Source organism: Sorex araneus, chromosome 5, assembly GCF_027595985.1.
Source record: "Sorex araneus isolate mSorAra2 chromosome 5, mSorAra2.pri, whole genome shotgun sequence".
NCBI classification, from domain to species: Eukaryota; Metazoa; Chordata; class Mammalia; order Eulipotyphla; family Soricidae; genus Sorex; species Sorex araneus.
In genome coordinates, this window is record NC_073306.1 from 2,935,360 (window position 1) to 2,951,717 (window position 16,358).

General features: G+C 51.2%; 1 protein-coding gene across 5 annotated transcripts in view; it reads right to left on the reverse strand.

The window, feature by feature from the left end:
• The window catches only part of RERE (arginine-glutamic acid dipeptide repeats), a 399,605-nt gene that overhangs the window by 43,794 nt on the left and 339,453 nt on the right, over window positions 1-16,358 (reverse strand). For 2 of the 5 annotated variants that reach the window (XM_055137557.1, XM_055137558.1), the window contains one exon: window positions 8,411-8,491. In XM_055137557.1, the coding sequence (XP_054993532.1) occupies window positions 8,411-8,491 (81 nt within the window). Of the gene's footprint in view, window positions 1-8,410; window positions 8,492-9,220; window positions 9,440-9,679; window positions 9,864-9,944; window positions 9,992-16,358 lie in introns of those variants that run through there. The other 3 variants (XM_055137559.1, XM_055137561.1, XM_055137560.1) reach the window with 3 other exon arrangements.

The following is a 16,358-nucleotide window of genomic DNA, read 5'->3' on the forward strand; positions in this document are numbered from 1 at the left end:
GGAATCACTCCTGGGACCATATGGGATGTGGTGATAGAACCCGGCCGGCTGTAAGGCCAACGCTCTACCACTGTATTATGGTTCTGGCTGCAAAAGTTGGTTGTTCTTCTTTTTCTCTTTTTGTCTTTTTGGGTCACACATGGCGATGCTCAGAGAATACTCCTGGCTCTGTACTCAAGAATTATTCCTGCTGATGTCTAGGAGATCATATGGGATCTGCCAGGGATCAAACCTGGGTTGGCTACGTGCAAGGCAAATGCCCGCCCCCCCCCCCCCCCCCGCTATACTATATTGCTCTGGCCTCAAGTTGTTTGATTTTCTATTATTTTTCAAACTAAAATGCTAAATACCTAATAATGTTTAATCCGATCACCGAAAGTTAAAACAACAAAAGCCAATCTCCAACATAAAATCCCAACAACCCATCCCACCTCCCCTCCCCCTCCCACGGGAAAAAAAATGCATTTTTAACAGTCAGAAATCAACATAAAATGTATGCTTCCATCTCAGAAATCACACTGAAATCCAATTTTTGGTCTCACTGTAAGTGCGAGCTATCAAGAACCTTCTCTCTGGACTCTGTCTCCTACCAGAGGACACTCCTTAGCTTCTTGGAGGCCTAATTCTCTTCAGGGCAAGGCTTCAGTGATTCCACAGAAACACTGTGGACAGACTGCGAGCCCCTCCAAGTTGGCTACACACTGTAACTCTGGCCAAGTCCGACAGTTGCCCCCTGAAGCCTCCCCACTGCCGTGCTCGATAGCTGTGGGCAGTTTCTGATTTCCACTCCGTGCCTTTGCTTAGGAGTATTTCCTGCAGCAGCAAAGTCACTTTTCCTCCACTCTTCCAACCACGAAGAGTCAAAACCATTTCCTTCCTCTCTGCTCATTTCAGACCACACCCTCCACAGCGCCCAAGGCTCCAGCCTTTCCCGCTCCAGGGGTCTGAACCATGGCCTGCGAGGGCTCCTTTCCTCAGGGCACCGCTGCCCGCTACTGAAAGGGGGAGGGGATGGGACCCTGCATCTCTCTGTAGACACCTCACCCAGTACAAGGACTCAAGGCTTAAGATTCACAAAACTGAAATAAAAAAACTGAATGCTACAGAGAATGCTCCTCCCAGACGGGAGTATAAAATGAGGCCCCCAGAGCCATGCCACCGGACTCCGCGCCAGGCTGTTTTCACTTGGGGTGCCCCAGAGCGGGGCAGGTGAGAACCCTCCCCACCCCAAGGGACCCAGCCCCCACAGCCGACCTCCACTACCCAACCGCCACCACGCTCCAGGCCGCTTTCCAAACCGCATTATAAGACACTTTATAAGACACTTCCTACCCATTTTCCATAATTACCACACCATATTTGATGGAGTTCAGACAGTAGGCAACAAATCAGAGTAACAGACACACACACATATATTTTGGAGAGTTCAGCAAACTATTTGTGGCATATCTTATATGCCAAAATAAATAAATAAATATACACACCTCTTGGAGAGCCCGCAAGCTACCGAGGGTATCCCACCTGCATGGGCAGAGCCTGGCAAGCTACCTGGCAAGGGTGTATTCGGTATGCCCAAAACAGTAACAATAGGTCTCATCCCCCTGACCCTGAAAGAGCCTCCAATCGTTGGGAAAGACGAGTAAGGAGAGGCTGCTAAAATCTCAGGGCTGGGAAGAATAGACACGTTACTGGTGCCTGCTCAAGTACATCAATGAACAACGGGATGACAGTGATACAGAGGTTTAGCCTTGAAATGGGAAGTAGGTAGAAACGAGTTTCTAATTTAATAAATATTACAGTACCTGCAATTGTGTTCACGAATGTTAAAAGCTTACTCACTATTGGTTTAGGTGATCAAAAATAAAACTGAAGAGGGGATGGAAGATAATACAGGAGGGCGGGCACCTGCCTTGCACGTGGCTGAATTGTGTTCAAGTTGAAGCACCCTGTGAACAGCGCCAGGAGTAAGCCCCGAGCATGGCTGGGTGTGGTCCCAAACAAATACGAGAAGCCTGGCGCCATCATAAAGACAGTAAGTGTGTGCACCTTTCTGCCCCCCCTCCGGAGCTGACAGTTGTCTCTCTCCACCTAGGTGGGACAGATCCCTGGTCTCTGAAAGGGAGCAGCTGAGATAAGTGTTTCCTGACTACAATCCAATATCAGCCGAATCTGCCGGAGTTAACAGCAGACAGAAGCCAGCCAGGTTTGAAGGGGGGAAATCAGTGTCAGACACAGAAAACCTGGTTCAACAACACAGAGAAAATTGTCAGTGTGATACCTAAGTGATCACCTGAAAATTCTGTGGGTTTGTTTTGTATTTTGGGGTCACATCCTGCAGTGCTCAGGGACCATTTCTGGTGGTGTACCGGAGACCATACATGATGCTGGGCATCAAACCCGGTTCCATCACCTATAAAACAAATGCCATAACCTCTATGCCTCTCCAGCTCTCATTTTGTGATTTTGTGTTTTTGGGCTCTACCTTGTGTTCAGGGCTTAAACCCTTAACACCCCTGGTGAGGCTCAGGGGACCATGGGAATCACCCCTGGTGAGGCTCAGGGGACCATGGGAATCACCCCTGGTGAGGCTCAGGGGACCATGGGAATCACCCCTGGTGAGGCTCAGGGGACCATGGGAATCACCCCTGGTGAGGCTCAGGGGACCATGGGAATCACCCCTGGTAAGGCTCAGGGGACCATTAGGTGGTCCCAGGGGCTGAATCTGGACTGGCCATTTGCAAGGCAAGTTCCTTCCCTCTGTAATGTCTCTCTAACCCAATCATATGATTCTGAAGAAAAACAGTGATGTGTGCAAGAATCAAATGAAAAATTATTTTTGGGACACCCATAACTTTATATTATTTTTGGTATGGGTTTCTTCCTTGTAATTAAAATTTGACTCTTACAAGTTTTCTAGGTTTTCAGGCATTACTTTAACTTACAAGGTCAGTTCATTTTATCAACCCAACACACAAAGCAGAATCGGGAAACCCGCTTCCCCACTCTCTTCACAGAACCTCAGTTATGGGACACCCACTAACTAGGATTTCTCATTTTGTCTTTGGAGGGGGAGGGAGAACGGGGGCCACACCAAGGATGTTTAGGGGTTATTCCTGGCTTAGCAATCAGGCATAACCTCTGGCGATGCTCAGGGAACCACCCAGGGTCCAGGGAGCAAACCACACTGCAGGGCACATGCCAAACCCAGTACTGTCTTCTCTGTGGTTCGCGCCCTGTGACCTGTACAAATATACCAACACTTGAGACTTAGATGTGGGTTAGGCCAAAGTGTCATCAGAGAGAAGAGGAAGATAGCAAGAGACCCTGACATGAGGTACTCGGCAAAGATTTAAAATTCTAAAAAGCAAAGTGAAGTGGCCAGAGCCTTAATACAGCGGGAGGGCACTGGGCAGCATGAGGCTGACCTGGGCTCAATCCCAGCACCCTATATGGAGCCCCCTCAGGAGTGCTCCCTGATGCACAGCCAGGAGTCAGCCCCAGCCTTAGCCAGCTGTGGCCCTGAAGAAGTAAACAAGCAAACTGAGGGAAGCAGATGGTAAAGGAAAAACAGAACAACAGAATCATTGGACATTCACACTACTACTAAAATATTTGATTTGTAGTTACCCTCATGGCCAACAGTGCCACTCCAGCTCCATCGACATCGGTTTCCAGCACACGGCCCTTAACAGTTCAGTGGCCCCGCTGTAACCGCTACAGCAGCCAGAGCCAGGAGAGCCGAAATGAGGGAACCCGGAAACCTGCCTGTAGGACTGTGCTGGACTAGTAAACAATGGAGTCTTCTTGGGCCAGAGAGGCAGTACGGGGGAAAAGGCACTTGCCTTGCATGCAACCGAACTCAGGTTTAATTCCTGGCACCGCACATGGTCCCCCAGCCCTGCCAGGTGACCTGAGCGCAGAGCCAGGAGTGAGTCCTGAGCACTGCCAGGCACGGCCCCAAAGCAAACCAAATAACTCCCAAACAAAAAATATTAGCTTAATAGCAAACAGGTAACTTCGTTCATGCAGATGAATAAATTTTTATACAGAAGTTACTATTTTTTTTAATGCAAAGTATTTTTCACAGCACTTAATGAAGGACTAGAGACTGATTGGGAAGAACAAACACTTTCAAGAGGCTTTATACACTTATTATGAATATTTCATTTAAATTTTCAAAACAATTCTAAGGGGTAGGAAGGATAGCCTTATTTTAAAGGAGAAAGGATGATTTTCCCTAGGGTTAGGAAAGCGTCAGAGGAGGCGAGAGAATACGGCGGTAAGGTGCACATACCTTACAAGCAGCCATACTAGGTTTGATTCTTTGCGCCCCATATGGGGCCCCAAGCTGCCAAGTCAGGGCTGATCCCTGAATGCAGAACCAGGAGGAAGGCCCAGTACTGCAGAATGTGAGCCAAAAGCAAACAAACAAAAGCCTGCTCCCCCGCAGAGAAACTCAGCTCAAGAGAAAACGGTCTCCTACTTGTTATAAGAACCGGACCTGATTTCCAAACAATCAGCTCCAAGCAAACTGCAGTTAGCAAAGATCCGAGTTACTGGTGAGGCCAAGAATAGATCACAGGCTGGCTGACCCTGGTGCCCAAGCCCAAACTGGCATGTTCTTCTGGATGCAGACACCCTTCTGAAGTTTCAAGTCAGTAAGCCGAGACCAGTAAATAAATGAGTTAATAATTCTGATAAACAGAAGAGAACCTGGGAAGGATCCAGATTAGGGGAATTTTCTTTCTTTTCTTTTAAAATGGCATAACCATCTGAGAATTTCTACCAAGCAAGTTTTGAACAAGAACACTGTACTTGCAATTTCTCTCATCTTCTGCAGCAAATTTAAAAAGAACCTTTGCTCTGACTTCACTATGACTCGTGAATGATTACCTCTGCTGTGCTGATAAGGAAAACGAGTGCCTCGCCTAGCTGATTAGAATCCTTAGACTTCTCCTACCCAATCCTCCAATTCTCTGTCACAGACACCTGGACACCAGCAGGATTTCGGCCGAAACACATCCTCCATGCCAATGATCATAAGTAGCAGCTGAAAAGAGGAAGTCTGTTGGGTGCCAGAGCAGCACCGTGGCTGGGAAAAAGGGATAGAAGAGTTGTGATGGAGGAAGAATGTCAACAAAGAGATACATTCAAATACTTGAAGCACTAAGAACTTCCCTACAATACAGGGAGTGAGACTGTTAGTAAGAACAAGGAAAAGCCAGAAAAGAGGCTGGAGCAATAGAGGGGAAGGCGTTTGCCTTGCATGCAGCTAACCCGCATTCAGCCCTGACACCACATACAGTCCCTTGAGCCCTGTCAGGAGTGATCCCTAAGCACTGTCAAGTGTGACCCCAAACAAACAATAAGTCAGAAACAAGGTTCTTCCTCAGCGTAAAAGCTCTTCTGGGCTGGAGAGAAGGCGCAAAGGGCTGATGATGCAGACTCTGCGTGGGGCTCAGTCCCTAGCACTGAGTGTCACCCTGTCCCATCCCCACCTTGCTCCCACACCAAAAACCATACTACTTGAGAGATACCCCACCCTTTGGCCCTCCAGGTGTGGCCTGGTAACTGCCACCTGGTACCCCCCCCATATATATAAAAGTTGTTCAGGTATATTTCCAAGAGGGAAACATATTGCTAGATAAAAATGTCAGCATTTCCAAATGCTCAAAAAACTTCAAATGAAGTTCTAATCTTGCTACTTTAAAGAAAAATAAAACAAAAGTGTTTGAGTAACTTCTTGTATCAAACTCTTCACAGTTGGTAACTTAGCCGAGCACAGGGACAGATCAAATCTGAGGGGAAAGGTTAGACTCACCTAAGCCACCAGCCAAATCTACTCCCAAGTAAACTGCGTGGCATCCCTGACACTGGTGTCTACGCAAAATAAGGCCACAGCCAAACATCTACACTTGGTTTAGGGATTTCTGGGTAGGTGGTGGCTTGGGGGGACGGGAGGGGGGGCCTGCGGTGACCCTGGGGTTGCAGCTCTGTACGGCTCCTCAAACCACGGCATTTCCGTTTCTGAAAGCATCTATGAAACTTCAAATAACTGAAATCTTCAGAAAGCTTCAAGGCTGTTTGGGTGGAGGATGTGGCTTAGTAACAGCGAGCACAGGCCCTTGAGGCCCAGGGTTCGATTCCTGGCACCACAAAGAGTTCTTTTCACTGATCTACACTAAATACTTCTTTTCCAACATGTTCTGGAAAGAGCAAAATGGACTATTACATAATATATTTTACTTCCATGTCTGCAAAGTTCTTATTTACTGGTTATGGGGCCACACCTGGTAGTGCTCAGGGCTTACTCCTAGTTCTGCACTCAGGGATCACTCCTGGTGGTGTTCAGGGGAGCATACGGGGAGCTGGGATCAAACCTGGGTTGGCCCCAAATTCTTAAAAAACATCTCTGTATATCTAAATATTCAAGTTTTAATCTAATCATGACTGCAAAAGAAATCTCAGTAACTTCTTCCCCTTTAAGAAATTTTGTTGTTCTGAACGTACCTTACCAAAAACCAAAACAACCCCTCAGAAACTGAATTTTTATAAGATCAAGATAACCTTTTACCTATATTGTAAACCACGATGCAAAGTGGGGAGGAGAAGAGGTGGGGGAGGAGGAGAGAGAGAGACACACACACACAGAGAGAGAGAGAGACAGACAGACAGGCTGGGAAGGTGATTGGGGACATTGGCAATGGGAAATGTACACTGGGAAGAGTTGGGTATTAGAACATTGTATAACTGTGACCCAAACAAGAGCAACTTGTAACTGATTTGTAACTGTCTATCTCATGGTGATTTAATTAAAAAAAAAAAAAGTGGGGGGTAAATCAATGAAATAAAAAGAAATCAATAAACAATTATAAAACCAAAACCTAAATAAAAACAATGACCAGAAAGATATTAGGGGGAGGGGGGGCTTGGGGTGAGTAGGGTACTTTCCTTGCACAAGGCCAACCTAGGTTTAATCCCTGGCACCCCATATGGTCCCCCTGAACTTCACCAGGAGTGATCCCTGAGCACAGAGCCAGGAGTAAGCCCTGAGCATTCTCAGTGTGTGTGCCCCACCCCCTCAGAAAAGAAAATGAGAAATCAAAACAACTCACCCTCTTCTATAGTTTCTTTCTCAAAGCCTCCTTTCCTCCCTATGGGAAAGGTCCTAACACTGACTAGGGAGATGAAATCTTCACACCCCTCCCCCAGCCCACAGCACTTCCTGTGCTGGGGCTCTGCAGCAGTGCCCCCCTCCAGTTTCAGAGTGCCTGACAAGGCAGAGGTCAGTTTCCCTACTCGACTCCAGTACCACGTGTAGAAAATTACAGGTAAACAGGCAAAGCCCTTGCCAGCATCTCTTCCGTATACTAGTTACTTCTTCATATATTTCGGCAACCCACTTTTATCAACAATATTCATCAGATCAGATCCTCAGCTTTGTGAACTACCAGTGAATTTTTTTTCTTTTTTTAAAGGCACTTGCACCTGTTCTAAGTGCCATAAGGCAAGTTCTTATTTATTTTGGCTTTTGGGTCACACCTGGTGATACTCAGGTAACTCATGGTTCTGCACTCAGGAATTACTACTGGGGGACAGGGGGCCACATGGGAAGCTGGGGATAGAACCTGGGTTGGCTACATGCAAGGCAAATACCCTACCCGCTGTACTATGGCTTTGGCCCCACTGTCAGTCATTCTAAAGACTCCTTTAAAGCACTGTTTAAGACTCCTTGTTTGTTCAATGAAAACCGCTCCTTTCTTCCCCCACCCCACCAATACCAAACTGCAGAGAGATAGTACAGCAGGTAAGGCCCTGGCCTGCCTGCAGCTCACCAGGTTCCAGACCAAGTACCACATATGACACCAGGCACGGCAGCCAGTGATCCCTCAGTGCTGAGCCAGGAAGCCCTGGGCACCTCTGGGTGAACCCCCAAAACAAAAACAAAATCAATGAAAAGTGCCAACCATCACACGTAGGAGACAGAGCAGCATTACATAAAACCAACATCAGGGGGAAAATCCTGACGGTCCAAGACTTACACCATCTCTTAATTTTATTACTTAGTTCAATGTCAATAAGCACAAACTACTGATAAATGAAATTTTCTATTTCAGGAACTGTACTGAAAACCAGGTATCCCCCTACCCCCTTCCAACCGAACCACTTTGATACCAAAGACCACTCTGTTCTGACAAGGAAGTCCACTTTTAAATGTAATCTGTTACTTTACTAAAATCGTGAGCTAAAAACTAAAAGTGAAGGAAATAAAATGAATGGAATCCTCCAGGGCCCCCCTAAATCCGAGAACTGCACCGGCGAAAGGAAACCATTTCATAAGAGCAAGTGCAGAGAAGCAGCAGGAGCGAAGAGGAAAAAAGCGAGTTACATAAAGTGCAATTGTACTCACCGTTTCCTTATTGGGAAGCAGCTCCTTCCGAATTCTGAAGAAGTTCTTGCCGTACTGCCTAAGCCCCTTCACGAAACGTTTCTGTGATAAAAAGAAACAACAACGGGATGTTAAAACCCAAAACAAAACAGGATGTCAGCAAAGCCGAGAGCTCTGCAATCAGCAGAACAAGCGGCAGCCGCGTGTGCGGCGGGGAATCCGGCCGGGGCTGGGAAAGGCTTTGGCGGCACAGCTGGGACCCGCGGGCCCGCCCGGGCCCCCCGCCGCCGTCCTCGCCGCCCGGGCCCGCAGCCCGCACGCGCGGCGCCGAGAAGGACGGACGGGCCGCGTCGGGGGCCGAGCCGCAGCTCTGCGCCCTCCGCGCCGCCGCTCGGACCGTCCCCGCCTGGGCCCACCGAGGCATAAACAACAGCCCGGCCCGGGTGTCAGCCACGCCGCGCGGCTGCGTTCCACCTGGGGAGGGCGGGAGGCGGCTTCCCCGAAGGTCAAGCGGGAGCGGGAGGACGGAGCCGGCCCCGGACACTTCCCTCCGGGACGGCGCCCGACAGGGTTAGGAGGCCCGTGTCGCCGATCGCAGGAATTCACCCGGAAGGCACCGAGCTCGCGCGGGCCTCGGGGGAGCCGACCCCCGGCGCTCGGGCCGCCGCGCCCCCAGGAAAAGCCCCTCCGCGGTCCCCGACCAGCGGCACCCCTTCCTTCCGTCCGAGGAGACCCCCCGCCCGCCGCCCGCCCCCGGCGAGGCTCGCCCCCGGCCCGGGCAGACTTTCACTTTGTTCCCTTCCTCCCGGGCAGCCCCGCCCCGACCCCCACCTCGGGGCTCCGAGCCCGGGCCGCGCGGCCGCCCCCCGCGGTACTTCCCGACCCGGCGCGGGCGGCGCCGCAGCCACAGGTACGCCGGGCCGGCGGCCGCCGCGCTCGGGGTCCCGGACGGCTCGGGGCCGGGCCTGTCACTCGGCTCCGGCTCCACAAAGCGCAGGGCGGAGGCGATCGGGGGCGGCTCGGCGTGTGACCGCGGCGGGGCCGCACGGCGCGGGGCGCGGGGGGCGCGGGGCTGGGGCCGCCGCCGCTGGGGGAGGAGGCTGGAGCGCGGCGCGCCGAGCCCGGCGCGGCCCGGGCGGCTGCAAAAGGCGGCCTGGATCGCCGCGCCGCCCGCCGGCCCCCACCCCGGGGCTCTGCGGAGAGGCCGCGGCCGCCTCCCGGGCCGCAGTTCCCTCCTTCCGAGCGGCGGGAGCGAATCCGGCCGGGCAAGCGCAGAAACTTCCTCCGTACCCGGGCGAGCGCGGGGCCGGGCCCTTCCCTGGCCGCCGCGCCGTCTGCAGTCCAGCCGGGGCCGGGCAGAGTCAGCTGAGCTCCGGCCGCACGCCCAGCGCCCCCGAGCCCCGGCGACGAAACGCGGGCTGGCCCCCGCACCCCCCGCGGTCCCTTCCGGCCTGGGATTGTGGGCGGCCGCTCCCGGCCCAGGCATTTGCAGGCACCTCACAGGGCGCCGTTTCACAACTAAATCACCGCGGAAGCTTCCCAGCCAATAAATCACCTGCCCACCGGGCAGCGAGGCCCTCCCACTCCCCGGGCGAGGGCCCAGCCGGGCAGCGCAGCCCCGAGCCGCCCACACTCCGCTCCTGGAGGCTCTGCATTTTCCGATTTCACCCCTCTCTGAGATGTGACTCATCACTGTCAGCTTTCTGGATAACTCGTCTAGTTCAAAGGAAAAAAATCTGTCCAGGCACCAGAAGGAGGCACGTCCTCCTGGGCTGCGGGAGAGCCATTCGGACTCCAGCGAAGTGCCCTTCCGGAGCCTGCTCCGGCGGGGCAGAGCCCGTCCGCGGCGCCCGCCTGCCCTCAAGGAGCGGGGGGCTACGGGTGGCGGGCGGGGAGCGGAGCGAGCTCGGGGCCCCAAAGAAGCTGCCGAGGAACAAAGGGCACTGGGTGGGGCGGGAGGAGGAAGCGACTTGCACGGCGGAGCGGAGGGCTCAGGAAGCAGCCCTGGAGGAGCACCGCCTGCCCGGGGGCTCGGCAGGCCTGCGAGGCCACCAGGACAAATTCTGGGAACTGCCGGGACAGGCTGTGCAGGAGCGCGCGCCAGCAGATAAGAGTGTAGGGGCAGAGGGATCGGGTTGCAGAGCCTCCGGGCCGGGGCAGAAGCATCACAGTGCTAAGCACAGGCCAGAGAAGGTTCAGGATGCTCCCGCGTGACCCGCAACCGCCCGGGTGCGAGCGGAGCATGCAGGCTGATGGGGCTGCCGAGATAGCACCATCCTGCTTATCAAAACACTCCAAGTGCCTGAGAGTTTACTGACACTCAACAACCAGGGATTTTCAAAACAAGAAGCAAGATCTTTCTAATGTATGCAGTCATTACATAACAGTGAGGCTGAATTCTGCCAAGCAGGAGGCGGCCAGGCGTGCTCCTCAGTGCAGCAAAGTAGCCGAGGGTTCAAGGGAATCAGGGCTCCCTCACTCGGCCACGGCAGCGGGAACATCGCAGGGCACATGGGGAAGGATGGACAGCACTTGCCGATGGGGCGGGTAGGAATTCTGTCCGGGTGGAGAGAGTAGCAGAGTAGCTCTGTGTTGTGTAGGGAGCCCACACACACTCCAAGTGTGCCATCTGGGGTGAGCCAATGGTCTCTACCAGCACCAGGCAAGCTGACGGGTTCGATGCCAAAAGATACAGAACAGTGAAGGCAGTGCTTGGCAAGGGCTGGACCGAGGGCATCAAAGGAATGTGGCGGAGGTGTGGAACAAGAGTTCAGATCCTGGTTCACCAACTTGTTTGGATGAAATCCTCTGAACACTAGCCACTCCACTTCAAGTTATTACCTACCAATGCAGGGAGCCTTTCGTGTATGAACTATAAGAACTATAACCCTTCACAACCTCAAATACAGTACCTTGTTGTCTCCATTTTACAGATAAGGAAACTGAGGCACAGATGGTAAAGGGACCAGACCAAGGTCATAAATTCCTCAGGCAAAGGCAGACGCTCAGCTGGGAGCCTGGGCCCAGCACTGGCGCCGAGTCCAGGAACAGGCCATCCGTGTGTGAAGGCCTGGGGTTTGATCGCCAGCTCTCCTCCCCAAAAGAGAGACCACTCTCGGTCACAGTACTTCAGCAGGATACCAGTAGTCCTTTTTCTGGAGCAAGGGAGGATATCAGGGGCCATACCTGGAGGTGCTTGTTGCGTGAGGTTGCTGCCCAGTGGCGCGCAGCAACGGTGTGGCCAGGGGTTGAAGTGGGACCCCCTGCACGTCAAACACGCATTCCAGCTCTCGGGGCCATCGCCCCGCACTCTGCTGGCGCTGGCATCACGCCCCCAAGTCCTCAACATTCTCCTGAAGAAGATTTTGCAATCTCCTCCGCGACCATCCCTGTTCCAGGCCCCGTCAAGTCCCCAAGTGAGCCTATCTCCCCCGCCACAGCCAGGGAACTTTTCAAAGCCACATTTCATCTGGTTCTGCAGGGCGCCACACTGTACTGCCCCAGAGAAAGGGGCATGCTTCAGCCTCTTCAGCGTGGTGTTTATACCTCGTCGGCCTGAATTCAAGGCCCTTCAGGACACTGTTCTGCCTACAGTGATGCCAGCTGCCCAGGCCGTGGCATCGGTTTGAACCAGACTCTGGGATGGCTTTCTTGCTCCTCAGCCTACCCCCAGGACACCTCTAGCTGACCCCACGCCCCTCTACTCTGAGATGAGAGCACCCCTCTTGGCTGCCTGGCTCTGGCGGAACCCAGCTCCTGTCAACTCTTAACAGGCAGGCATTGTAAGGGGTGTCCCTCAGAAACCATAACGGCCTGGGCTTGGGCTAGGGTGGGCCGTGGAAACAGACTGAGACCTGACAACAGAAGGGCCCCCACACTCTCCTGCCGGCTCTCCACAGGCTTTGCAGACTCCAGTCGACTCTCCACTGCTCCCCCGGCTCTAATGTACACAATTCTCTCCACTTCTTTTCAGGCCAACTCTAGGGTCCAAGCCCACTGGGAACATTTTCTTGGATGTCTCAAACTAACTTCTTTCAGAAACCTAAATCTGACATCTGGTGATGAACACAGCCCACTGCGGTCAGTGTTCATCAATGACAATACGATCAATTGTAAAGCGCCACTGATCTCAAAAAAATAGGAAGCAAAAGCTCCATGTGGCCTATACTGTTACTTCTCCATGGAAAGCCACAAGGCCTCAAAACTGGCAAGACATCTGCTCCTCAGAGATGAGCTTTTACCTTGTGGTTGACCAGAAATGTAGAGTAGCCTCTAAAACCCAAACACTCGGGGCAGTCCATGAGTAGAACAAGTCATTGTGTTCAAAGTTTTTAGCTTAGAATAGTCGAAGTTCCCTCCCCTAATTCATTTCTCTTCAAAGGAAGACCATGAAACTCTAAGACTTTAATTTAAGAATTAAAAACTATCAACTTATAAATAGATACTGTGAAATTTCAAGAGCATTTAATAAATTGAGTAATTGAACTGTAATACAGCATTTCCAGTGCTGAAATTCAAGGCCTCATGAATTATTTCTCTGTCCATTAGTGTTTCTCTGACACTGCAGAGGTACTGGGGTGCTAGGATGACAAAGGTGAAGGAGGGTTGTGGTTCCTTTATTTTGGTTTTGGGGCCAAACCCAGAGATACCCAAGGATTAATCTTTGCAGTACTAGGGGGATGGGACTGAACCAGGGTCAGCCACATGCAAGACAAACGTCCTGTACTATAGTTCTGGCCCTGGAAGGTGGTTCCATTAAAAGACAGTCACTCTTGCGGCTGGAGAGACAGTACAGCAGGCAGGCAGGCGCCGCTGACGTGGGTTGGATCCTTGGTATCCTATATATCCCCCGAGCCCTCCAGGAGTGATTCCTGAGTGCAGAACCAGGAGGAACCTCTGAGCACCACTAGGTTTGCCCCTGAAAACCAAACCAAATTGCAAAAGGCAGTCACTACGCTCTACAGTCTGGTTTGTTTATTCGCTTTGGTTTCTGGGCCACCCAACTGTGCTCAGGACTTAATCCTGGTGGGGCCTGGGGACCACATGGGGTGCCAGAGCTCAAAGCAGGGTCAGCCATGTGCAAGGCAAGCACCCTACCTCTCCAGTTCCCTATGTATATTTAAAAGTTTTGCTTTGCAGTGCAGGGGATGGAACCCAGGGTCCTCAGAAATGAGGGCAGGCACTCAACCACTGAGCCACACAGCCCACCTTGCCCCACAGGCTTACAGCAGAAATAAAGCCACTGGGATACAAGAGATGAGGGCCATGAGGAGCACAAAACAAGTTTCTATTTCTGAATCCCAAACAAGATGACATCAACTATAAGCAAAAATGTATTTGTGTCAAGATTTTTCTTTTGCAACTTACTTTGTGACTGTGGTCCAGCTTTTACGTATTGATATATATATATTTCAATATATATACATATTTATTTGGCTTTTTGGATCACACCTGGTGATGCACAGGGGCTACTCCTGGCTCATGCACTTAGGCATTAACTTAACTCCTGGCGGTGCTCAGGGGATCATGTGGGATGCTGGGAATCGAACCCGGGTCAGCCATGTGCAAGGCAAATGCCCTACTTAGCGCTGTGCTATCCCTCCAGCCCCTGAAATATATTTTGACATAAAAAATTATGTGTATGGGGGATGAGGGCTGGAGAGATAGTACAGTGGGTAGCCTGGAACAGAGCTGACCTGGGTTCAATTCCCCACACTACGTATAGTGCTCCAAGCAGCACCAGGAGTGATACCTGAGCACAAACCCTGACAATAGCTGGCTGTGGCCCCAAATAATAACAACAACAATAAAAAAAAGGGGTAGAAGAATGAGGAGATACAGATTGATTCTTGGCACCATCTATAGTCAGTCCCCAGCACTGCCAGGAGTGATCCCTTGAGCACAGAGCCAAGAGTAAGCCCTGGGAACTGGCAAGTGTGCCCCCCACCCTGCTGCAATTATGGCCGGGGCAGTCGGGAAGAGATGGGTAAAGAGAGTAAAATGTTGAACATTTCCTTGCATATAGTTCATTCCAGTTCAATCCCTGGCACCACATAAGGTTCCCTGAACACTTTCAGGGGTGACTCCTGAGCACTGAGCCAGGAATAGCTCCGGAGGACGACTGGGATATGACCCATAAAACAAGGGATAAGAGGAAAAAAAGACTAAAAAATATGTACAGCTGGAGAGAGAGTACAGCAGGAAGGGCATTTGTCTTGTACATAGCTGACCAGGGCTTGATGCCTGGCACCCCCCAGGGCCCCCCCATAAGTTATCCCTGAGCACAGAGCCAGGAGTATGCCCCGAGCACTGCAGGGTAGCCAACAGCAAGCCCTCTCCTCCTAAGAAAGAAGTGTAAGAAAAAAAAATATGTGTAGGGAGAAATAGTACAGGGATTAAGGCGCTAGCCGTGCACGTGGCCGACTGCAGCTCAGTACTCCAGAATGTCTCCTGAGCACCGCCAGGAGTAAGCCCTGAACACCACCATGTATGTTCCCAAGACCCCCAAACAAATCAATTAAAATTTATGTACATTTTTGGCAGAGAAGATGGATTAAAGCATTGGCTGGAGCACGTGCTTTGCCTGTGGGAATCACAGGTTCACTCCCCAGGCAGTGCCAGCAGTAAACCCTGAGCACACTGGGAATGGTCCAAAAGCCCCCTCACACAAAAAAGTTCTGATTTGACAGATGTATGTATTACATGATATTGTAGTGATAAGTGGCACCTCAATCACATTACATAATTACACCCCAGCTTTCAGAAAAATTGCTAGTTTTCCATGACTGAGCTGACATTTACATCACCATCAAGAGTTACCTACCAATATGTTGCCAACAGAAAAAAATCCCCAGCTTTAACCAAGTGAGCTACTCAACAACAGCACTTACTGTTATACGTGGGTTTTATTAGAATTTGGAATGTTTTATTTAAAATAATACTCAAGCTCTAAATTAATCAACTAATTAATTTAGCCTGCTCCTCTGATCCATGAAAACAAATTTTGACAAGGCTAGAAATAGAGTCACTTTCGAGATGGAAGAAACAAGAGTGGGTTCAAACACACTGACAGTCTCTCTTCTGACAAAGCAATGTGTCAGGGCGCTTGTCTGGCATGTTCGGTCCCTGGTATACCCTGTATGGGGCTGCACTCACGGAGGGCTGCTGAGTTACCATGTGACACTGGGGACTGAACCTCACCGGCCCACACGCAAGGCAAGCATCTACCTGCTGTACTCTCTCTAGCCTAATTTTTAAATTTTACTCTAAGTTTAGATTTGGTTTTAGATCATACCCTGAGCGCCACGCTCAGGAGGCCGTAAGTAGTGCCAACAAGCAAAATCATACACTGAAGTGGCCGCACACAAAGGAAGTGCCTTGCTTCCTATCTCACTGACCCTGGATCTTTCTTTTTTTAAGATAGCCAAAATAGTTGGTTTTTAGTTGCCAAAAACAAACAAACAAACAAACAAACAAAACAAAGAGCGAGGGGCTGGATCGATAGCACAGCGAGTAGGGCGTTTGTCTTGCACGCGGCCAACCCGGGTTTGATTCCCAGCATCCCATAGGGTCCCCTGAGCACCGCCAGGAGTGACTCAAAAAGAAAAAAAAAGAAAAAACAAAACAAAACAAAACAAAGAGTGAGGGGCTGGAGCAATAGCACAGCGGGTAGGGCGTTTGCCTTGCAAACGTTTGCCTTGGCTGACTCGGGTTCGATTCCCAGCATCCCATATGGTCCCCCGAGCACCGCCAGGGGTGATTCCTGACTGCAGAGCCAGGAGTAACCCCTGTGCATCGCCCGGTGTGACCCAAAAAAGCAAAAAACAAAAACAAACAAACAAAAAAAACCAACCAAAACAAAAACAAAGAGTGAGAAAGAAAGGAAGAAGGAAAAAGAAAGAAAGGAAAGGGAAATGGAGAGAAAGATGCTGCGGCTGGGACGGCAGCGACAGGCAGCGTACCGGGCTGG